Source organism: Solanum dulcamara, chromosome 1, assembly GCF_947179165.1.
Source record: "Solanum dulcamara chromosome 1, daSolDulc1.2, whole genome shotgun sequence".
Taxonomy (NCBI): Eukaryota; Viridiplantae; Streptophyta; class Magnoliopsida; order Solanales; family Solanaceae; genus Solanum; species Solanum dulcamara.
The window spans coordinates 79,192,978-79,217,843 of NC_077237.1; the positions used below are offsets into that span (position 1 = coordinate 79,192,978).

The following is a 24,866-nucleotide window of genomic DNA, read 5'->3' on the forward strand; positions in this document are numbered from 1 at the left end:
GGATTAAGTCCATCCATGTGCCCTACTCTTGCTTGAGGTTAGATGTTTATAAAAATGGAGTTCCTTGGTATGGTGTATGGTTGAATGAGTTTTGTTCCCTATTTATTTGATTCTATATGCGTCAATGTTGTTGAGCTAAGAGGTTCCAAAAATGAGCCCTTATGTGAGTATGAGTTGATGAAGAAATGAGTTGTGAAATATGTTTTATTTATCTTCTTAACTATGTAGATTATGATAAAAGATGTTATTTTCTTGAAAATGTTGCTCAATATGAAATGTCAATTTAAAGCCTTGAAATTGTGATAAGCCTCAAAGATTTCTCAAATGGATGAAAAAAAATGATTGATTATATCTAGATGATGCTATATATGCGCATTTAAATTTCTTTTGGAGATGTGCTTGAGATTGATCGGATAGTATGATTGGAAGAGATTGATTGTGATAGAGTCTATAAGTTGACAAGGTTGTAATGAGACTTGTTGATATGAGTTGATTGAGTTGATTGGATGGAGTTTTATGAGCATTGAGTCTTGGGAGGAGTATCGAGCACCGAATTGGGCAAGAGTATAGTCCATACTCGAACCCAATACCTATGTTGCCAAACGTAGGGGGGATTGAACCGTTAAAGTCGGATGCTTCCCCGAGAGATTTGTCCTGACATTATAGGACTTGGTTGGATTGGATCCATGATTGGTTGATTCGTTCATACCCTGGCAAAGTTTGAACAGACGCGACAACAACGTCGGTTTGTTGTACTCTCACTGACTCATAAGTGATGTTTGTCGGTTAAGAGAAACTCCCAAATAGGTCTTGATAGTACTCTGAGTCAGATTGAGTTGAATTATATGTAATTGGTCCCGTCTAAATCATATTCTTGTTTAGACTTAGGACATTTGATTGAGTTGTTATTCCTCTTGAGTTGAGCTTCCGAGTTGATTAATTCTTCCTTGATGTTTATTGTATTCGGCAATTTTACATACTCGTACATTCCATGTACTGATGCCATTTGGCCTGCATCGTTTCATGATGCAGAGACAGGTACTAGAGATCATCAACCGGCGCTCCGTTGAAGATCCACATACACCCTCAGCTAGTTGGTGAGTCCTCCTACTTTCCGAAGGATGTTGAGCCTTCATGTACAGTTTTGATGACATTTCCTTTATTTTGATTGTTGGTAGCCATGGACTTGTCATTGACACCTCTTAGACTTTGATAGAGGCTTCATAGACTGGAGTGTGGGGAGGTCGAACTGTTATTTTGAGGAGTCTTATTTTATTGTCTTGTTGGGTTGTAAATGTTTGGCCTTCGGCTCCCATATATGAACAATATTTCTTTAATTGAGTTTTCCGCTAAGAGAATGTGATTGATTGAATGTGTGACTGGACCAGGTGGTTTGCTCGGAGGTCAGAAATGGCCTTCGAGTGCTGGTCACGCCTAGGGTACCCTCCCGGGGCGTGACATACTATCTCCCTTATGACTTGGACTAATGTTGTCTTTGTACATCCAGAACCACTTTGTGACATGGAGACCAATGATACTCGCCCTACGACATCATTCTCCTCCACAACATCTTACTTTCTAATCGGAGTGTATTCATAATAGTTCCCAACCTGAGACCAATCAACTTTGAGTCTATTGCCTGAGACCAATCAAACTAGTGTGTAGTCCTTTCATCCTATAATATAGATTAACCTTTTTTTGCCTATAAGTAATCCCTCCCAAAGAAAGATAGGCAACACATATTTTATCCTGTCACCAAGAAATTAGGGATGTTCATGGTTTCGTTTTGGTCAATTTTTAGGGTAAAATTAAAGTTAAGTTGATTTAGTCGATTTTTAAATTATTAAAATCGAATCAGACTAAATACAATTCATTATGGCCATAGGATAAATGTATTATATTATTGAAAAAATGAGATTGATATGATATGACATGTCAAATATGTGCTTTGTATTTTCTGGGTCAAATAATAGTTTGGTGATTTTATTGTCCCCATAAATTGAGTGACTTTATTGTCCTAAAAAAAAAAGTGACATTAGTAGGATATTCCTAAAACTTGAGTGACCAACCATGAAATTTTTCATCTAGTTAAGTGGGTCGTTGACAAACTCGTTTGTTAAAGTGGGATCAAGTGACAAGTGTACAAAGTTTGTTACGACTTAGGAGTGAGTCCAAGTCAAAATCAACTAAGCTACAAATTTGAATCAGATTTTGTAAATTTATCTTTAAATATTTGCCGCTTGACAATATATTTTGGATCAAATTTTGGAAGTTTGTCTTCAAATTTTTTTAATTTTTCAAAAATTTCACTTTCACTCTCAAAAGTTTAATCTTTTTTCAAGTAAAAAGCATCTCAAAACACAATTTTAAGTTTCAAAAATTACAATTCAAAAAATTCAACTTTTCATATTTCAAGTTTGAACTTCAAAATCTACGCCCCCATGTGGGAGCTAAGCATTATTACAAAAGGATTGAGACTATGGGTATGTTTGGCGTGGAGGAAACATTTTTTCGAAAAATATTTTACCAAATTTCCCATGTGTGGTTGTTCAGTATATTTTTGAATTATTTTTGGGAAGACAAGTTCCTTTAAAATGAGTAAAATGACTTTTTTTTTTCTTTTAATAAAATCATAGGTTTTGATATGAATTATAATTGTACAGGGTAATTAAGTGGATTTTTTTATTTTATAAAAATAAATCATAAAAAATATTGAATCGTCCCAAATAAATTTTGGTAGAATAGTTCAAAAATTATTTATTGAAGAAATAATATTTTGACAGGATGTCTTCATAATTCGTCCAACATTTGACATGTTAGCTTTTAGAGAAATCAGATGTTAAAGTTAGATCTCCACTCTCAAACCCTAGTATTATAAATTTGGCGCCACATGTCAATCAAAACATTCAAATTACTACTTAATGTTACCCATATATATGGTAAACAATTCATTAGGAGTGAGCGTTCGGGAGTTGGTTTGATATTTTTAAAAATTAATTTCTGTAATCGATAATTAAAAATAGATATCAAGTATCGAACTTTCAAAGTACGGTATGGTAAATTATGGTACGGTAATTTAATAATTACTTAATGAAGGAAACAATATTTCGACAAGATATGCTCATAATTTGTCCAACATTTGACATATTAGGTTTTAGAGAAATCAGATATAAATATTAGATCTCCACTCAAAACCTAACATTATGAACTTGACATCACATGTGAATTAAGAAATCTAAAATTACTTGTTAATGCTACCCATATATATGGTAAAACAATTCATTACGGGTGAGTGTTTGATATTTTCAAAATTCAATTTTTATCGATAATTGAAAATAGATACTTAATATCGAACTTTCAAAGTTTGGGGATAAATAATCTTTGGTACGTTAAGTTTCGTTACGATAATTCAATATTTACTTATTGAAAAAAAAAAGATATTTGACAAGATATGTTCATATTTTGTCCAATATTTGTTATGTTAGCTTTCAGAGAAATTAGATATAGAAGTTAGACCTTCACTCTCGAACCCTAAGGCGCCACATGTCAATCAAGCATCCAAATCACTCGTTAATGATAAATAGTAAACAATTCATTAGGGTGCACATTCGATATTTGGTTTATTATTTTCAAATTTTGATTTCAGTAATTAAAAGTAGATATCAATTCAATAGGGTATATTAAATTTCAATATGATAAATTCCAATTTGATTCAATAATTCAATTTTCAGTGATTTATATCTACCCTTGCATGGAGACGAATCTCTTTGTTTTAAAAAAAATAATCCTTTTTCGTATCAAGTTGATTGATTTTTCAATCATTTCGAAAGTCCGTTGGTTTTTATGGGTTAACGATTTTCGATAGTCACTATTAGTTTTTGAGTTCATTATATTAGTTGGATCAAAATTGCTCCACTTTAACAAATTTAATGGGCCAAAATACTAAAGTTTATATTTGAAGGGACAAAATTGGCTTATTATTTGTCTACGTAAGGGACAATCTGAACTAAAAACTGGTGATGTAGCTGAAGAGGAGTGGCACAAGACTACAAATTATCTATAGCTTCTAAGTTCAGACCTTACTCTACCGGAAACCTCCCAACATTTCATCGGAGAACGAAGGTCCAAAAGAGCTTTCGATTAAATCACTTCATTTCACCGTTCGATCCTGCCCGATCACAAAATGAACGACGCAGATGTGTCCAAGCAGATCCAGCAAATGGTCAGATTCATCCGCCAAGAAGCGGAGGAGAAGGCCAATGAGATTTCCGTTTCCGCTGAAGAAGTATAATCATGTTCTAATTTCGAATTTCGAAGTGAATTTAGTTGAGTTTATCTCATCTATTATGCATTGGCTGTGATTTTTGTTTTTAGGAATTCAACATTGAGAAGTTACAGCTAATGGAAGCGGAGAAGAAGAAGATCAGACAGGAATACGAACGCAAAGAGAAACAAGTTGACGTTCGTAAGAAAATGTGATTTCTCTATTTTGCTCTGATTTGTGACTCTGATTAAATTTGAGATTTCTCGAAGTTTTTTTTTTTAAAAAAAATAAATGTTGCTCTTTATAGAAGAAGAGTTAAGTACAAAACTCCATCTGTGAAATTGCGATTTTTGCTTGAAGTTTTTCTTAAATTATTGTTTGGGATCCACATATTTCTTAAGTACACATTACCTTACCGCTACCTCGTACAAATTGAGAAGTTGTTTCTGATAAACCTTCGGCTTAAACTAAAGCATATCCAAGCAGTTTGAAACAGGGAATAAAAATGAGAAGAGTAACAACAATGAAATAATGTGACATGAAGAGACACAACATACAGAGGAAAGAACAGTAATGACAACAAAATAATGCAATAATCCCAGCACAAAAAGCGCAGGTGATAACCGAAACTAAAGAACAAGAAACTATGAGAATAGTGCTACTACCACAAGTAAGAAAGCAAGTCCAAGTACGACCACCAAGCCTATCCCACAAGAAAGCAATAGAACGTTCAACTACCAACTAACCTTCTACCTAATCCACGACCTATAAACAAACCTATCTAAGGTGATGGCCTCGTTAAGCTCAAGATGTGCCATGCCCTGTCTAATCCCCCTTACCCCCTAACAAATACTTTTTTCGGCCTTCCTCTACCTCTCTTGGTGTTCGCCATTGCAAACCTTTGACACCTCCTCACCAGGGCATCTATACTTCTCCTCTTTACATGTTCAAATCATCTCATTCTCTTTTGTCTCAACTTGTCCACCATGGAGGCTATTCCTATATTGTCTCCGATATCTTCATTCCTAATCTTATTTCTCCTATTATGCCCAGATATCCGCTTCAATGTCCTCATCTCCGCAACTTTCATCTTTTAGACATGTGAGTTCTTGACTGGCCAACACGTCGTTCCATACAACACAACCGGCCTGATAACTACTCTGTAGAACTTATCTTTAAGTTTTGGTGATACCTTCATATCACAAGACTCCGAAGGGGAGCCTCTATTTTACCGATCCCGCACCAATACGATGTGTGATGTAATCATCGACCTCTTTATTACCTTGAATTAAAGACCCTAGATACTTGAAACATCCTCTCTTGGGATGACCAGAGCGTCAAGCCTCACTTCCACGCCGACCTCATGCATAGCATCACTGAACTTACACTCAAGTGTTCACTCTTGGTCCCGCTCAACCTGGATCCTTTAAACTCCAGAGTTTGTCTCCAAACCTCCAACCTAGCGTTAACTCCACCACGTGGTCTTGTCAAGTAGTATTATGTCATCTGCGAATAACATACACCATCACACCTCATATAGGATATGCCGCGTCAGTTCTTCCATAACCAGTGCAAAAAGAAACGGGCTAAGAGCCAATCCTTGGTGCAACCCTATCTTGATTGGGAAGTGCTTCGAGTCTCCTCCCATTTTCCTCAACCTGATCTTTGCTCCATTGTATATGTCCTCAATCGCCTTAGTGTAAGCCATATGTGTGGCTTCAAGCATCTCCAAAGAACCTTTGTTGGGACTTTGTCATAAGTTTTCTTTAGGTCAATGAGCACCATATGTGAATCCCTCTTCCTACTCTGTATTGTTCCGTCAGTCTCCTCACAAGGTGGATAATTTGTGGTAAATTGCCCCGACATGAATTCAAATTGGTTCTCAAAAATATACACACCCCTCACCCTCATTGCCACTGCCTTCTTCCACACCTTCATAGTGTGCCTTAGCAGCTTAATACCCCTATAGTTGTTGCGATTCTGAATATCACAATTGTTTTTGTACAACAAAATCATTGTACTCCACCTCCATTCTTCGGACATCTTTGTTGTCCTAAAAAGGAAATTAAACAACTCAGTCATCCGCGACAAGCCTGCTTTACCTATGTTCTTCCAAAACTTCACCGGGATCTCGTTTGTCCAATCTCTCTTCGCCTGCTCATTCTACTAATAACATCCTTAAGCTCGTCAATCTTTATAGACCTGCAATTCCCAGAATCTCGCGGTCTCTCAGAGTGCTTCAACTCTCCTAGCACAATGTCCATGTCCCACTATTCGTTCAAGAGTTTATGGAATTATGTTTGTAACCTCCGTCTAATGAGTGTCTCCTCCGCAAATACTATGTATTCCTCATCTTTGATGCACTTCACTTGGTTCAGATCTGGGGCCTTCCTCTCTCTTCTGATGTCTATTATGTACAACTTCTTATCTCCACCTTTGTCCCCTGACTCCTCATACAAGCATTTGAAAGCTGCTGTTTCTGCCGCCGTAACCGCCAACTTTACCTCCTTCCTCGCCACCTTATACATATTTCTTAACAAATGATAGTAAAATGAGGTTAACAGAAGATATTCAAAAGATGTTGTACTTTAACTATAATAAATACCTTTTGATTTGGCATGACAACGTTTGTATTCATCTGAAACAATATAGTTTTTAATTGCACTTGAAACTTTCATTTTTTAGACTTAAAATTAAGTCTGCATCATCATGGATTTATATTTTCCATGGTCCATAATGTTGGGTATTGATTCGAAAAAGAGTCGCTTACAACACTTCCTAATTACTACTAGCATTTACTGGATATTTAGGCTTCAATGTTTGCCACTGATTCTATTTCTGCTTTCATCAGTAATGCCTTTCTGTTTAACAGCAATTCATGTAGGTCAAAGTAATTTTAAACTGGATTTGAACATATTGCTGTGTATTTTTTTTTCCTCCCTTTTTTAACATAAGCCACATGGTCAAATGAGATTTGATTTCATTGTGATGTTTGGTTTTTGAGTTAGCTAAATTACTGAAAATTGAACTTCTTTTCAAAAAAATTATCTAATTTCAGATTTATCAGCCAACATAGTCTTTGACTTTCTTTTGTTATGCATTTCTTGCAGTGAGTATTCCATGCAACTCAATGCCTCTCGAATCAAAGTTCTTCAAGCTCAGGATGACTTGATTAGCTCCATGAAGGAAGCAGCAGCAAAGGAGATCTTACATGTTAGCCATCACCACAACCACCATAGATATAAGAAGTTTCTGCATGATCTTATTGTTCAGGTACTTTTAACTAATAATAATCCATGAGATTTTGTTCTTTGCTTCTATATTTTTTGAAACAAATTATCAAAACTGGGAACAGGCTTATTTTACCAAAGACAAGCTATTCATCAATATCTTCAGTTGATATGATGTTGTACATATTTTCTGCACTGTTGTATACCAGAGTATATGAATAATTATTTAGTTTCAATGGTATCTCCTGTATTTGACAGTAAATGATTACATAAAAATTGTGAACATATATTTCATGTAAGAGCCTGTTTGGATTGGCGTATTTTAAGTGTTTTTAAGCACCTTTGGAGTGTTTGGGTAAATTTAAAAAGTGTTTATAAGCTATGTTGCTCGGACTCTTCAAAAATATCAACGGGTGCATGTCGGATTCTCCAAAAGTAGTGTATTTTTGGAGAATCCAATACGGATGCGGCATCGAGAGTGAAGAGTCCGCGCAACTTAGCTTATAAGCACTTGAGTTTAAGCTAAAATGATAAAAATAAGCCAAAAATAAGTCAAAAACCAAAAATCAATCAGGCTCCAAGTCCAGAGTGGTGGTTAAAAGGTTACGGTTGCAGTAGACATGGTTGCATTTCTAGGTACCAAGGAGTCATTTGGTTGCTGTTACAAAGAATTTGTGTTTCTTCTGTTCTCTTCAAGTTAGATCCTTCAAAAAAAGAAAAAAACGACGTTTTACTTTCATGGAATCATGAGATTGCCATATATGTTCATTGCAATATGCTCTTTCTTTTAATTTGTAAGTTCCTTGTTTCTTGCTCCATCTCCAAAACATCATACAATGATTAACTGCGAAATTATTTGCAATTTATGTTGTCTATGGCCATAATGGGCTTAACTGTAGATGTGTCTAGGTGCCTTTTTGAACTAATGTTGCTTCTTTCTTTGGGAATAAGATGGGTACTACTCTTTGATTGTAGAGTTTACTCAGACTTAAAGAGCCTTCTGTCTTACTGCGTTGCCGGAAAGATGATGTAAACCTGGTAGAAGATGTGCTGGATGCAGCAAAGGAGGAGTATGCGGAGAAGGCAATGGTCCACTCACCTGAGATCATAATTGATCATATCCACCTTCCACCAGCCCCATCTCATCATAATGCACATGGTCCTTCTTGGTAAGTTGCTTCATATATCTGTCTGCAATGCTAAGTAGCTCCTCTTTGTAATAAATCTATCTCTATCCCGACAGCTCTGGAGGAGTGGTACTGGCTTCTCGAGATGGGAAAATTGTGTGTGAGAACACTCTTGATGCCAGATTGGAAGTTGTGTTCCGTAAAAAACTACCTGAGGTACTTGCTTTTGTTCTTACCTCTATACTCTCACAATTATGTGTTCTTGTCTTGCCAATACTAGTTTCCCTTATACCGACTTTTATACAATTGTGGTCCTTTTACCAAGGCAATGCTGTCTATTTTAATTGTCATGCATAACTTGTTCTTTCAAATGTCATGTGGATGAAACCTATCTTTTCTTTTTTTGGGAAGGAATAGTCATTGTTGATCCTTAAAGTTGTTGATTAGGCTGTTCTCCATATATTATTTCTTACATGCCAATTCAATGGCTTTTTGTACTTCTAACCTTGTGGTTTAGGAATCTACAATAAGCTCCTCTGCTATTGGTTTTGTGACTTAACTTTGGCATTTTGGGGTAGTGGGGATGTCTGTTGCTTTCTAGTCTTTGTTGAGACTAGACTTGCAGAAACTTCAATGTTCATTCCCCTTTGGGGTAGTATAATTCTTAAGCAGCAAGCACATATTAAGACGAGCTTAGTGATAGATGAAAGTGAAAATGGACTTAAAATGACTGGACATACCACTCACCAGTAATATGAGTCCGTGTTTAGTCATTGTAGTAGAGGTGGAAGCGAACAAGAGCAAACTTTCTGCTGGTGCTTCCTCTTCTTTGTCTGGGTAGTGATAGAGAAGGGTTACTTAAAATCTCAGCCCTTGTGATTGTGTCCATCAAACAGTCCTGCTGCTTCCATCAGCTTTGCAGATTCGTTTTACAATTGCTTTTCGATAGTTCCCAAGAATTCTCTTTGCTGAATTTCTCTCCTAAATCTTGCAGATCCGCAAGTGTCTATTTGGTGGGATTGCTCCCTGAGGTGCTGAAAGTTGATATATATTTATCACCTGTCTCTGATTCTGAGATTGGGCATCGGCTGATAAATTATAATCATCAAATGCTTGCTTGTACTATTTCTTTTCTAAAAGACGTACTGGCCAGTTTTTCTGATACTAAATTCCATGGGGCTTAACGACGACCTCATGTTAAGTGGTCCTTAATACTCTTAACACTACGCTTTTATACCTTTTTTTTTTCATTACAATGTTCTCCAACAAGTGTATGTTGGATGATCTGAGTTTGTTTGGTTGAAACATGAATAAAATGATATGAGTGGCGGGCCCTCTATACTTCACTGCTGTTTACAATTGATATTCATATTGTTATTACTTCTGATACTTGATTTTAATATGTTTTATTTGAGAAGAGAGTTTATCAAAAATAACTTCTCCACCTAGTGAGGTAGATTACGTGGATACTATCCTTTTTAAATTTCACTTATGAAACTATATCGATAACTTTGAGCTATTGCCACATGAGAAGACTAAAATAATTTTATTTTGAATTAGAGTCTACTTTTTTATTTGGTTAAAGTCAATGGGTGCCTGGCTGCGCTTGCTTGCTACAACGTCCTTTGGCATTACGAAGGTACCAATTAATACTAAGCTGCAATTTGCAAAATATGATCTTCTTATTAGATCTCCACAGTGTCTGCATTATTTTTTAATAATATAATTTTCTACCTTTGTTGCATGATATATGTATGTATCTATAATCTCATTATATGATTAATTACCACTTAATTTTTTGACGAGAATAACAATAACAAACATTTTGAACATAGTTTTACAATTGAGATTTTAAAAAAGTGGGTGTACACTGCCCTTATTCCTATTTAGTTTTTGATTAAAAAAAACCACTAATTATTGACGTAATATTTATCATTGACCCACAATTCTACTTGATTGGTTCAAACAGAAACATCCAATGACACTAAAATCATCAACAAAAATGTTTAAAATGAAGAAACTAACATTCTTCATTTATGAGCAGACAATAATTCGAAAAGAATTAATGAGCTGAAAGTCTTTTAGTATTTCTTTTTAACAATGAAAATAACATGGTAGAGGGCTTGAAGAAAGTTTTAGAAGTGTGCTTGATAAAGACCTTAACACTAGAAATAAAGCCTTTCTTTCATAATCAAATAATATTGCTTAAAATGAGGATTCAAAATTGATGAATACGTAATTCGATTGATAAAACTTTTTTATTGATAACAAATTGTTTGTTATCACATGGATATTCTTTTTGTAAGATCGATTCTCTTAAATACAAAAAATCAAATGATAAAAAGATAAATGAAATATTGAATTGAGACGCATAAATAAACTAAAACGAATAGCTCCTCGTTTTGAGACATTATGGCTTAGGGGTCGACCCCGGTAACAAAGAAGGAATCCATAAAAACATGCGAGCCGGGCTGATATTAACCAAAAAGATACCCTCCTCAAAAGGGCCTGAAATCAAAGACCCAGTCAGGGATAGAGTTGAGAATGACATTAAAATGGAACAACTGTGTAGGAGTACTAATAAGTTTTGTAAGGGTATAGTTTATTTAATTGAGTGAAATTAGGCCAGTAGTCTTTCTGAATGTGATAGCTGAGAACTGTGATGAGTAGGAAATATTTTCAAGAAATGAATGGAATTTTCCAATAGTAATACTTTCTCAATTATCATTCTTCTTTGGCGACAAGGAAGGCTAGCCCGGTATGAGTGGAGAAATCCATTCAAGGAATTTTCCAATTCCTTGACCGGGTCTTGAAAACCCGGATGATGCCATAAAAAAAGCAAAAAAATGGCATCTTCTTCTGGAAATCCTAGCTATTCTTAGCATGATATTGGGAAATCTCATTGCTATTACTCAAACAAGCATGAAACGTATGCTTGCATATTCGTCCATAGGCCAAATCGGATATTACGGAGGTTCAGTGAGCACCATGCCGAATCTCATTTTCGGGGTATTGCTTACAAAGACGCTTATCGTAAAAGGTGGCCGGCCATTCGTCAAGGCCCAGGAATCCGCTGGACATCTCAGCGGCGGGATTTGATTTTGGTGGTCTAGCTCAACCTCCAAGTAGGAATAGATTCTATGAGTCGTGATCCAGTTAAGATAGGGGGCATTTCTAGCATTGAAAATCCCAGCAAGAAAACGGATGTGCGTCTAACGCGCAACGGCTTTCGCGCTAGCTCAGTCCGTTGCTTGTTCGGTCAATTCGAGATGTGAGTAAAACTCAAATTGGAGAAGAATATGGACCCTGGGTTCCTTTTATTGGCACTTTGTTTTTATTTATTTTTGTTTCTAATTGGTCAGGAGCTCTTTTACCTTGGAAAATCATACAATTACCTCATGGGGAGTTAGCCGCACCCACGAATGATATAAATACTACTGTTGCTTTGGCTTTACTTAGGGGTGGGCTATGATGGATACAGTGAAATCAATCCCGCGGTAAGACGGGGGGGGGGGGGGCAAGTGTTCTTCGGAATGACTGGGCGTAAAGGGCACGTATCTGCCTTTACGATATTTACTATATTTCTAGCAGGCAAGAAATTCCTACTAACCAGACAGAAAGTCAGTTTCCACTCACATCATTTAACTCAAGAGCCTTGCGGCACTCCCACTTCTACTGGATCTCTACCTATGAAACGAGTCCCTCTTTCATTCACTAAAGAAGACGCAGCTGATATGGGCTGGGGAGGGATTGGGGTCGCTTTTCTTTAGGACTTTAGTCCGTAACAAGGCTCGAAGACCTCCGGCTGGATTTGAAATGGATCAGGTAGGGCTTATGAATCTAAAATTTTGATTTTTTATCCTTACGGTATTTTGATTTGCTTATGTGTAATCTCGTTGATTTTTCAATATAGTTATTTTGCAAAAGACTATCTATAAGTTGAGGGATTTTATAGTGAAAGTAAATAATTTAATGATTTTTATATGAAAAAATCATTATCATGTCCTTTTAAGAATTATTTTTGAAAAGTTTTCCTTTTGACCAAAGATATTTTTCCTCTTTTTGTTCCACCTGGATATGCCTTTCCACAGCAGCACCAAGTTGCTAACTAGCAAACGACGTCGTAATCAACGCTTCTAAGAGGTTGTTTGGATTTAGGGATAAAGAAGAATCCTGCAAAAACATTTGTTATTAATACTAACTCTGCATTATTAATATAATTTCTGCATAATTAAGGGTCGTTTTCGTTTGCCAACAAACTACTAATGATATTAAGCTGTGTGAATTATAATACAAAAAATAATTAACAATTAAATTATATACTCGTTATAATTGTTTTCTTAAACTCCACTTACAGAATTACACTCGAATACATTATACGATTATAAATATTAACCTTCAAATATAGTGCACATTATAGAATGAGAATAAAGTGTTAATATGTATGGATAAGACATTAGAATATACAATATTTACTAAATACTTCATGTATTATTGTTTTATTGTATGATACAATAATCTCTTTTGATCACAGTGGATTATTATAGTATGATGACAATCTAATAATCCATGCATTATTATTGACTCTATAATAATTTTGTTGAGTTACAGATTAAGGTACAGATTCGACTAAGTCAACAATCCTAATTCAAATATTGTATTTATTTTAAGTAATTATTTAATATTTATAAATTATTAATTTAAAATTTAATAACTTGAAGTATACCATATGTAATTCATAAATTTCAAATTCTTAGTTGGTCTCTAAACTTACAATTATTTGCTTACATAAAAATCCATGCATTATATGAGTAGTTTCTATTTAGTCTATTTGGCCCAAGTTCTAGGAAGTGCAAAATGTTTATTTTAAAAAATTTAAGGCGTTTGGTTCAAAAGCTAAAATATATTATTTTTTTTTGGAAAAATTATTTAATCATATAAATATTTCTATCATATTTATTAATTCTCCCTATAGTTTGAAAAAATTACATATTGTCCATTAATTAATTATTTCAAATAGATTTCAAGTCAGATACATCTAAATACATGTATTTTTGCTACCAGATACATTTTAAATATAGATACATAGAAAGAGAAGCAAACAAGACAGGGAGAGAGGCGAGTGAGAGAGGAGAGAGGGGAGCAAGATAGGAGGGAGGCAAGACAGAGGATCGGCATATTCCAGATACATGTGAATCACACTAGATACATGTATTTAGAATACCAAATACATTCTGAAACACAGATTCATAAGGAGAGGGGTGAGCGAGAGAGCGAAAGATTCAGTGTATCTCAGATACATGCGAATCCATTTGAATATCGTGTATTGAAATAAATTACATCTATTTTTGACCACATGTATATGAGATACATGTATCTGAGGACTTAAATCTGGCACGAATGGTGCTTTCGAAACCTCACGGAAAAGCATGTAATTAGACTCTAAACTAGTGAAATATTTCCTAATTTTTTTCCAAAGCACTTTTATAACATTGACCAAATATAAAATACTACTCTAATATTGATAAAAATATTTTTTAAAAATAAGCGGATTTGTAAATTTGACCAAACAATCTCTTAGAATTAATAACACTTTGTTTTCCAAAAATTACTTGAACCAAATGCTCACTTTTTGGAAACGGAGACGGGAAAGCAAGTAGGAAACATCAAGGAGTTGGCCAACCTCTCGTTGGCTGTTTTGGCCACTACCCTTTCACTCCCTCGACGAGTCCGTCACTCTTATTATTACCTAAAAATCCCACCAAATATTTCACTATATATTCATCTTCTTCACTCTATTTTCAAGAATCTCTCCCTTTTCTCTTTTCTCTTTCTATCATTTTTTCTTCATTCACCATGGAAGGCGCTGCAACAGCTCAAGCTTTATCTCGTATTGGGTTAGCTGGTCTTGCTGTTATGGGTCAGAATTTAGCCTTAAACATAGCTGAAAAAGGGTTCCCTATTTCTGTTTACAATAGAACCACTTCAAAAGTAGATGAAACCCTAGATCGTGCTCAGAATGAAGGAAAACTTCCGTTGATTGGACAGTACAATCCTCGTGATTTTGTGTTATCAATTCAACGACCCAGATCTGTTATCATTCTTGTTAAAGCTGGTTCACCTGTTGATCAGACGATTGCTGCGCTTTCTGAGTATATGGAGCCTGGGGATACGATTATTGATGGAGGTAATGAGTGGTATGAGAATACTGAACGGAGGATTAATGACGCGTCGTCTAAGGGCCTTTTGTATTTGGGTATGGGTGTTTCTGGTGGTGAAGAAGGTGCGAGGAATGGGCCTTCGCTTATGCCTGGTGGGTCTTATGGGGCTTATACGAATATCAGAGATATTCTTGAGAAGGTTGCAGCTCAAGTTGAGGATGGGCCTTGTGTTACTTACATTGGTGAAGGAGGATCGGGGAATTTTGTGAAAATGGTGCATAATGGAATTGAATATGGTGATATGCAGTTGATTTCGGAAGCGTATGATGTGTTGAAGAATGCAGGTGGGTTGAGTAATTCTGAATTGGCTGATATTTTTGCTGAATGGAACCGTGGGGAATTGGAGAGCTTTTTGGTTGAAATTACAGCGGATATATTCAATGTGAAGGATGAATTAACCGGGAACGGGGAGTTAGTGGATAAGATTTTGGATAAGACGGGAATGAAGGGAACGGGAAAATGGACTGTGCAGCAGGCTGCGGAGCTGTCTATTGCAGCTCCGACGATTGCTGCTTCATTAGACAGTAGGTACATGAGTGGATTGAAGGATGAGAGGGAAGAAGCCTCAGAGATTTTTAGGAAGGAAGGATTAAAGGAGGACATAAGTTCTGATATTAATGGTAGCAGTGTTGATAAGAAGAGATTGATTGATGATGTGAGACAGGCATTGTATGCGTCGAAAATCTGTAGTTATGCTCAGGGGATGAATTTGCTAAGGGCAAAGAGCACTGAGAAGGGTTGGAATTTGAATTTGGGAGAGATGGCAAGGATTTGGAAAGGCGGGTGTATTATCAGGGCAGTGTTTTTGGATCGGATTAAGAAGGCGTATCAGCGTAATCCTAATCTGGCTAACTTGATGGTTGATCCTGAGTTTGCAAGGGAGATGGTGCAGAGGCAAGCAGCTTGGAGGAGAGTGGTGGGACTTGCTGTCCAGAAGGGAATTAGTGTTCCTGGAATGTCTGCTAGTCTTCAGTATTTCGACACCTACAGGCGTTCTAGGCTTCCCGCAAACCTTGTGCAGGCTCAGAGGGACTATTTTGGGGCACATACTTATGAGAGGGTTGACATGCCAGGAACATACCATACCGAGTGGGCGAAACTCGCTAGGAAAGCCCGAGTGTAATGCTGCTGCAGCTATTGCGGATTATGATCAAAATCTCTGGTATTAGTTGCATTTTGTCAACTGTTTGATTTTAAAATTGTGCAATTCAGGCATTTAAAATTCCAATGTACCTTGTTGAGAGTTTTTATTTGCTAGGCATAAGAAAGATTGGTAAGCTTTTTTTCCTTTAGTTCCGCAGTTAATAATGTTGTATGCCTTTGAACATTACAGGGCAGGGCCTTGTCCATCAAATGACTTCTTTCATTGAAGTAAAAGAAGTTGCTTCGCCTACATTACATTTTGATGCATACAGATTACCTGCATTTTTATTTATATATGGGTTATACATTTCTTATATTTGAAGATATCATGTTACAGCATGTAGTTTGTGTTTGTCTTCAGTGTTCTTCTTCAAGAGCATTATGTGTTGTATAGGTTGATTTAAACTCTTGACTTAGTAGGGAAGAATAATTTACTGTGAAAGAGAGCTATGGTTGTGATGGTGAATGAACCTTGATGCCAGGGATAGATTGTGCTACAATGCTTCATAAAGAATGTGGCTGAGAGTTATGTTGCTCGGACTCTTCAAAAATGTTGACGGGTGCGTGTCGGATCCTCCAAAAGTAGTGTATTTTCGGAGGATCCGACACAGGTGCGGTATTTTTGGAGAGTCCAAGCAATAATAGGCTGAGACAATGCTTAAATTTAAAGGGAAAACAATAACGAGTATGTGTTTATGGGAAATATGGGGAAGCATGTTGTGGCTCTGATCTCGGTTGATGCTATATGGATGAATAGGAGGGATATGAGAAGTGGCAGCGGAAGGCAATGGCCTGGTCATTGGACTGATGAAGTGGATGAAGGATGAGAAGAGGCAGTGCTAAAAGAAAATAGGTTACTTTTTCATTAGTGCCTTAATTATCATCAAAGAGGCATTTCGTATAAAACCTTCTGAATTTTAGAAATCTTATATGACTTCTAGATTTGTATCTTCAAATTTTGTTGTTTCCTGAAGGAGTCTCTTCTTCCCTAACCCCCTTTCTCTGTTTCTGTTTCTACTTATATTTGCTTTTGTGCTATTTTAGTTTTACCATTTCTCAACAATGTTTCCGAACTGCCACTTGCAGAATTTCTTGCTTTTTTTTCTTTTCTTCGATTTAGTTTTAATTGACACTAACCATTCCATCTTGTTAAAATTTGTGCAAATAACATGATTCATGCCTGTCCTAGTCTGACCCAAACTCAAAGCTGCATATCTGCAAGGTTTTTATACTACTAAAGTAAAAATTTTGTTATGATATTTAAGGTTATTCTTTGACATTTTCAGAGACAACTGCTGCTTTGCATTTTAGTTTATAAATGTTAAAAGATTCTTGAGATTGCTTTCGGTAACTATAATTTTGCTCAACTGGGGGCTAAACTAGTGAAATCCTTAAAATTCTCTGGTGTTTTATGAGTAATAATGATGTGGTAGTAGTTCCTATTTGCTTTTTGAGGTGGTTTTCAAGTATTTCCCATGAATCGAAATACAGTCTTTCAGCACAAGAAGTTGATATTAAAATCAAAATTATTGTGCTTCATTTTTCTTTTCTGCCGAAGGGGTTGTGCAGTTATGTATTTAGTGCACGTTAATCAATTCTGGAGTAAATGATGGTTACATTTCTCAGCGTCATATGCTTATGTGATTGACATGAAAGTTCTTCTGCAATCAGTTTCATCAACATAATGCTTGTTGAGGGTTCACTTATGAATGGGACATTTAAAATGAGTGCCTTCTCTTCCCTTGGATGCTCAACTTATTCCTTGTAGATGTCTCTGATATAGACTTTCCATGTCCCATTTTGTGCTCGATGATGAAAATCATGAACCTTGAAGTACCCTAGTGAAGTTCTGAATACGATTGTTCATCCATTGACAGTTCACCCTTGAAAATTGGAATCTTATATAGATCTGTCTAACTTCTATCAAGAATTTGTTTGTTCTAGTGTAAAATCAGATATTCTGTCTACTTTTCTGAAAGAACTTAAGTTCAATTCCTTGCTTCCGTCTGTCTAGACGATTGTTCCTCTTTGCACGTCTGTGTATCACCTAGATCTTCAACTCCAATTCCATGTAGTGCAATTATTGTAATTAATAAGATTCTTTTCGACTCCTTCTCTGAGAATCTTGCTTTTAACTCCAGTTGTAGAGCACTACTGATTTGAAGAACACTAGTTTAGGATTGTTGTCTAACAGAGCTTACTATTTCATGCTGTTACTATCTTATGTTCTGCTCCTTGATTACTGTTTTTCTTATGCTTCGTGGTGGTTAGATTATTTTTCGTGAGAAAAGAGCTTCATCAGCTTATTACCATGTCCAGGTTTTCATTTTTCATGACCTACGAGTCTTGTGGTGTCTATGTGAAACCATAACATATATGCCGAGCTTCTACTTCTGTTCTTACCAAACCCAGGATTAAGGATCCTACTAAACTACTTCAACTCCCGATAAATTACTGAGGGCTGCTTGCACCAATTTAAAGCTTTGTAGTTGGAATTCTTGCGTCATGTCTACTGCTATAACGTCAATCAATTGATCCACCCCTTTCCTGTGTTCTAACTACTTTCGTGCAACTTTCTTTTTTGCCTCGGTCCTGTTGGTAAGCTTACATTAGGTCCAGCAACCAAGGTTTGTTAGAAGTCATTGATTTGGTTGGAGATTTGTTTGTACATCATAAAAAGCAAGGTTGTAGAACCTAAATAATTATATGCTGGAATGAATGAATGATGATTCATATAGTCGACCCTAATTTTCGCCTCAATTTATTTGATCTTTTGCAGTCTTGGTGCAATCTTTTAGAAGGAATTGAAAACATTATTCCAAATGAAAATAAGTGGTTTGTTAAATGCTTTTATATACTCTTGTTCAGCTGGTCTTTCGGAAACAGCCGTCCTGGGTTAGATCTGCGTACACTCTATCCTCTCCAGACCCCACATGGTGGGATTATACTGGGCTTGCTGTTGTTGTTCAGCTGTCAACCTTGTAACATTCATTTTGATATATGAAGGGTTAACTATGTATTATTATTAAAAATACAGGCTTATTAATCAAATGACCCATCAAAATAGGTAGGTGAGATGATTCAAGAGTCAAGTAGCATGACACAGTTTACCTAAATCATTATCATCTTTCGAACTTGTTACAATTAAGTCTGAATATTTGTTCTCTATCCATTTGTTTCATTATTATTATTTTTTTATCCTTTTTAGCTAAATAATTTTAAATCAAAATACCCCAAAGCATAGCGCTTTTTCAGTCCATCTACACCTAAAATTAGGCAGTAATTTGGATTTAACCATTTTTAGCTAATAAACCTAACGTTGTAAGATAAGGGGTAACAGTTCCAAAATGAAATGCAGGTTATTCTATCCCGCATTTAGTTATGAGTATTACCAAATCACAGACTATTTTGCATTAAAATGGTGGGATTAGCTATCCCCTATATAAAGGTGAAATATCCTTGTCTATCCCATACACCAATCAAACGACAACCATGGTTTCCTTTAACTGCTATTTACTCAATGCAACTGACAAGTTAAAAAGCCAGTACAATGTCAAACAGATGAAGCTACTGAGTCTGTTAGTTTCAATAACATATAGCAGTGCATATACAGCAGCAGGGTACATAAAACAAGCCCATACAACAATTTCTACATAGGCACTGGACTTCAATGAACCTGTATGTACAATTTGAACTTTTTAACAGACCTTGTCTGGATAATATCTTATAGTTAGCATACCTCTTTATCCTAAAGCCCTCTTGACATCTAAATAGTCCAGTATGGCTGTAAGCAAAGGCTCTATGTTAGAACCTAAGAGTTCATCGCCGGATAGTAAGCACAGCTCGAAGATGAAGAATTCCATTTATGAAGTATACACTATCCTCAGCCATAAAAGCAGTCCAAGGTATGCCAACTAGGTTCCTGTAGCCAACAGCCTTGCCACCGGTGAATGTGTAGTTCCCCTTATACTTGCTCACATAGTCCTCAGTTAGCTTTGTCCAAACTGCAAACTCATAATCCACTGCAAATGACACTGACCCCTTCTCTTGCATGCCTAAGAACAACCCAAAGCAATGGAATGTACTCTGTTGATCCATGTTACAATGAGCTGATAGGAAAAAACCCTGTCCACCCAAATAGAAAGCCTGTGAGCAAACTCTGCCAGCAGGAAAGAGATTATTGCACTCTTCCCGTTTTAAATCTAGGTAAACGGTACACTGCTGACGAGGCAGTTCAAACTCGACAACTTTAACTGGTCTATACTTGTAAGCACGTTCCACAAAACGATGGTCTAATGCATTGCCCTCCTCAGCAGCAAGCGAACGCTGCCGGTATGGTGCTTCAGCTTTGAAAAATAAAGCCTCCAGGACATCCTTGGAAGCTAGTTCAGGATCAAAATCATTACAAGTTAGAACTTTCTTCAGCTTCCTGCATGTCATGTACGGAAAACGAATGAGGCGACAAAGACATGCCCCCAATATTTCACGTCGTTCAGCCAAGTTTGGGTAATGGGTACGAGCCCACTTTAAAACAAAGTCATAGACAGCATCCTCCGAAGCAACCTGAAGGTCATCATTGGAGAGAACAGCCTCTATTCCTGCAAGAGGTAAGTTCAATACCTCTTCTTGGAACCTGGCAAGGAATTTAGGATACAGTTCAGATGACAAATCATTGCCTAAACCAGCAAAAAACCATTTCTAAGGAGAGAACAATTTCTGATATCTAGGTTAAATTGAAAGCGTTCTGAAATCTGGTACTAGAAAGCCTTTTGGAAGGCAAGATTGGAGGTCCTTTATTCCACTAGTTAGTAGGTAAACATTAACAGCTAGTTTGTAAAGCCCCAGAAGTAGGCATTTGGTAAAAGCGCACTTATCCTGAAATAGGAGTTAGCTCGTGATTCAGAGCACAATTGAAACTGACGACAAGACTCTTGCTTTCCTTCACACTTCATTTCCAAGAAACAGTATTAAGCTTCAATTTCAATCAAACAGAGTAAGTAATAAAAAACTATATTTTGGAAAGTTTTCTCACTTGGTGATATCCTTGAAACGTGCAGCAAGAAACTGTTTTGCAGCATCTGCCAGTGGCAGAACTGCATCAGCAATTAAAACACTAGAAGGAAGATCCAAATATAGCAAAGCTGATTCACATGTCATGGGAAGATTGAGCAGCAAATGGCTGCAGTGTCTCATGCATGATGCAACTTCAAATTTGTCAGCAGCCATAAGCACATCAAGCAAAGCAGTCGGTGTTATCGTAGACAAAGTATTGCTATACATGAAGTTTAGTAAGTCCATGAAGGCAGCTTCTACTGCAAAAAAAGATAAAGAAAGATGGAAGTGAGAAGAATAAAATTTGTGATCACAAATTAAAGAAACTATGTTCACTAGTTAAGTAACTGTGTAAAAAATCTTCTTTAGATATGCTTAGAAAGCAAAACGAGCACTACTAGTGCTTGGAGCATGTTATTAACCTTGCAAACATATGAGTAGACAATCAATGTCTCGCACGAATGCTTCTAGTAGTATCAGAGACGATTCTTGTTCTGGTGTCCAATTCTTCTATATTTAGAATGATTCATCAAATAGATAAAGCAGTGGATACATTTAGAATGACACCTCTCTATATTTGAAAACTTTTTACTTGATCAGGAAGTCACAAGTTCGAGTCGTGGAAACAACCTCTCGTAGAAATGCAAGGTAAGGCAGCGTACAATAAACCCTTGTGGTCCAGCTCTTTCCCGAATCCCGTGCATAACGAGAGCTGAGTGCAATGGGCTGGCCTCCTTTTTTACTTAGCCCTCAATGATATGTCCGATAAGAATTGACATGGCTTTCAAGACTAGTAGATACTAAGGGTACTTTAGGGATGCTATGTATTTAACTTAGGTGTCAAAAGTTTTTCTTTCTTAAACTAAAAGTCAATCAAACACCATCTGATAAATTGAAAGGAGGGAGAACAAGAATCCCCTACAATTCTAAGAATTCAAACAGCCCCAGAAACTGAATTTTCATTTAGTGATTGATACACATTGCTCTCTATTTGCACATCCTAATCATCTAAAACTTGCTATTGAAATGTCAAATCAGTGCACAAGAGGTGGCTACTCTGTGTAAATAGGAGTACAACAGAACATGCTTTTTATACCCCCACCCCCACCCCTCTTATTTTGTGGGGTGGTGGTGGTGGTTAAGTAATATAGAAAACGATATAGTACAACCTACAAGAAATTCCATCAGCTTTCTAGCCTGACCAAATGAAATATGAGATAGATAATAGACACATTTGAAGCTCAGACAATACAACTCTATCCGAATTCTGGCATGGACATCATCAGGTTAATATTACTACTCTATGAGAATAACTTCCTAACAAAAAGGACAATACAATGAATTGAGAACATACGAACTACAACTAAAAATCTTAATACTAACCCGAGGCATGGATTTGTATGGTAATATGCTGCTGCTCTGACTCTCTCATGCCATTGGAGAATAGCTATGAAGAAAACAAAAGATGTCAAAAAATGAGCAATCAAGAATTCCTTATTAAGCTATAGCAGAGCATTAAAGACACCCAACCTTGTAAAAGAATGGACTCTTTGCGGCCAAAATAGGAGAACTGATGTGTATACTTCTAACTCGAAGAGCAGTTGCAGAGTTTAAGTTTGTGGACGAGTCACTGCTCTTAGAAGCTATGCCACCACCTTTAAAATGCCGTAAGCTTGTTACAAAAGGAAATAGAACAGAGAAAGAGGCAAAAAAAACATGAAATGATAAAGGAATTTAGGTTTCACATGCCATTACATCATAACAAAATTGAGGTTTCATATTATACGCACAAACGCGTCACCTATATTGCCTAGAAGAGTGATAGCCATGTTACCATATCTCCTAGATTCTCACACATCAGGATCTTATGTTAAAACAGTTAGAATCCTTTACAAATGACACCCTTGAAATAGCGATACAATAATGGAAATAAGATAATTTGGTCCATGGTGGGGAAGTGCATAGGTACCAGGGTGATCTGTAGTCATCACAATGCCGGATGGAGATTCCTCAGCCATTGCAACAGCTTCCTCATCTTGGTTCTCATAAGCAAGGACATCTTCTTTGTCCAGCATAGTACAATTCATAGCCTCGTCCTCATGTTGCGTGAGCACATCTGCATCTGAAAGGTTTATGAGATGAGCATCCACTAGAGAGAAAAAAAGGAAATTTGGAGAAACTAATTAATAAGCACAAATTATGTTAAAACATAACAAGCTTGAGTAAGTTTGCTGATAGGCGAAGAAACGGAAAATGTTACATGAATGGGGACAAACTCAAATGCGTGCTCTGATGATAGCTGACAAACATAAGTATGATTTTGAACAGCGGACAAGCTTAATTTTGTGGCAGCCGGAAAATTATAATATTTACAGCCAAACTCACCAGAAACAGAAAAATAACTAGAGGGTTACTACAAGATCATTAGTATTTGGTGCACAAGGCTAAAGCAACCATATTTGCAAACTATCTGATGCCAAAATTTAGTTATGCTATTGCTGCATCTGCACAACCAGTTGTAAAGGAGGTTCTGTCATTCATCAGAGTATTCTAAAATCTAAAACCCTTAAACTCAAAAAGGATATGAAGTGACCACCTAGATAGCTAAGTTACACGGACTCTTCACTTTCAATTTCACTTTCGATGTTGCACCTGTTCCAACTTCCCAAAAATATACTACTTTTTAGAGAATCCGAAGAGGTTCTTTCATTCTTCAGAGATTCTTCTAAAAAATAAAAACCTCAAATTCAAAGAGGATACCAGCCACCCACCTAGATAGCTAAGTTACGCAGACTCTTCGCTTTCAATACTGCACCATGCCAAATTCTTCAAAAATACACTATTTTTGGAGAAGCCGACAAGTATCCGTTTTGAAAAGTCCAAGCAACATAGCTAGATGGTACCAAACTTTAAAAAAAAACAGAGAAGAGAAATAATTAATAAATTCAAATCCTAAATTTTGCATCTTTTCCTCATACAGCATGATATGTGAAACCCCATTCTTCACATTCATAATCCCATAATAAAGACAACAAAATAAATATATATCAAGCATCTGTATGTAAAAAAATTAAACCTTAAAATTAAAAAAAAAAAACTAATAAAATTGTACTTCTATATACCAAATATACGCACATTAAAACCAATAAAACCCCCTAAATTCTACAAAAAGATTTTTTTAAAAAAACCCTAATTAGTGGAATTAAAAAAGCTAACCATTTTGTTTGTTAGTTTCTTCTCTCCTGCGTTTGCGTTTCCGGTCCCAATCAACGGCAGTAGTGGTACAACCCTGACCGTCGGATCTGGAGTCGGGAACAATCTCGACCGTCAGAATCCGGTCGGAGAAATTAGTGTTGTTGAAAGCGAAGGCGAAGTCGGATTCGGTACCCGACCCGTAACCAGGAGAGTCCATTATGGTTAAGGGATCAAAAAGGTCGTCGTTTTTCATGAAAATCCAAATTACGCATTAGAGAAGAAAAGGTTGAGAGTATTTGTGAGGATAATAATATTATGGGAGTTATGGCCCACAATCAGGGTCTTTAATTTATGTGTATATATTTAATATTGAACCCCCTGAGCATAAATCAAAGGATTAGCTCAGTGGCAAATGAGGTTCAATATTTCGCTTTACCTTGTCTCAGCTCGTGAGTTCGAATCTGAATAAACATATTTTTTTTATTAGCGTGTTTAATTTTTTTTGACCCCCCTTCATAAAATTTCTGGGTCCGCCACTGCTCACAATATATATATTACGTGTGTATTGCGTTAATTATATATATATATATATATATATATATATATATATTATAAGAATAAAATACTATGTCTA

General features: G+C 36.3%; 3 protein-coding genes across 5 annotated transcripts; 2 read left to right on the top strand and 1 right to left on the bottom strand.

Annotated features, from left to right (window-relative positions):
- Window positions 1–4,018: 4,018 nt before the first annotated feature.
- Window positions 4,019–9,980, top strand: LOC129874273 (V-type proton ATPase subunit E-like). The gene is made up of 6 exons (XM_055949567.1): window positions 4,019–4,285; window positions 4,375–4,475; window positions 7,375–7,537; window positions 8,470–8,663; window positions 8,738–8,837; window positions 9,616–9,980. The coding sequence occupies exons 1-6, from the start codon at window positions 4,184–4,186 to the stop codon at window positions 9,649–9,651; spliced, it is 696 nt and encodes a 231-aa protein (XP_055805542.1). The 5' UTR covers window positions 4,019–4,183; the 3' UTR covers window positions 9,652–9,980.
- A 4,248-nt stretch (window positions 9,981–14,228) lies between these two features.
- On the top strand, window positions 14,229–16,235 carry LOC129874366 (6-phosphogluconate dehydrogenase, decarboxylating 3, chloroplastic). Its single transcript, XM_055949677.1, has one exon. The coding sequence runs from the start codon at window positions 14,478–14,480 to the stop codon at window positions 15,963–15,965; it is 1,488 nt and encodes a 495-aa protein (XP_055805652.1). The 5' UTR covers window positions 14,229–14,477; the 3' UTR covers window positions 15,966–16,235.
- A 3,301-nt stretch (window positions 16,236–19,536) lies between these two features.
- LOC129874456 (BTB/POZ domain-containing protein POB1-like) lies at window positions 19,537–24,553 on the bottom strand. Of its 3 annotated transcripts, none has more exons than XM_055949844.1 (6): window positions 24,254–24,553; window positions 23,007–23,153; window positions 22,568–22,692; window positions 22,421–22,484; window positions 21,018–21,297; window positions 19,537–20,618 (listed from the first exon to the last, which is right to left on the bottom strand). In XM_055949844.1, exons 1-6 carry the CDS (start codon window positions 24,483–24,485, stop codon window positions 19,805–19,807), a joined length of 1,662 nt encoding a protein of 553 aa, XP_055805819.1. In that variant the 5' UTR covers window positions 24,486–24,553; the 3' UTR covers window positions 19,537–19,804. The 3 variants fall into 3 exon arrangements, with proteins under 3 accessions (XP_055805819.1, XP_055805752.1, XP_055805893.1); XM_055949777.1 differs by having other exon boundaries at window positions 23,007–23,159; XM_055949918.1 differs by lacking the exon at window positions 24,254–24,553 and adding an exon at window positions 23,634–24,013 and having other exon boundaries at window positions 23,007–23,159.
- Between the last annotated feature and the right edge of the window lie 313 nt (window positions 24,554–24,866).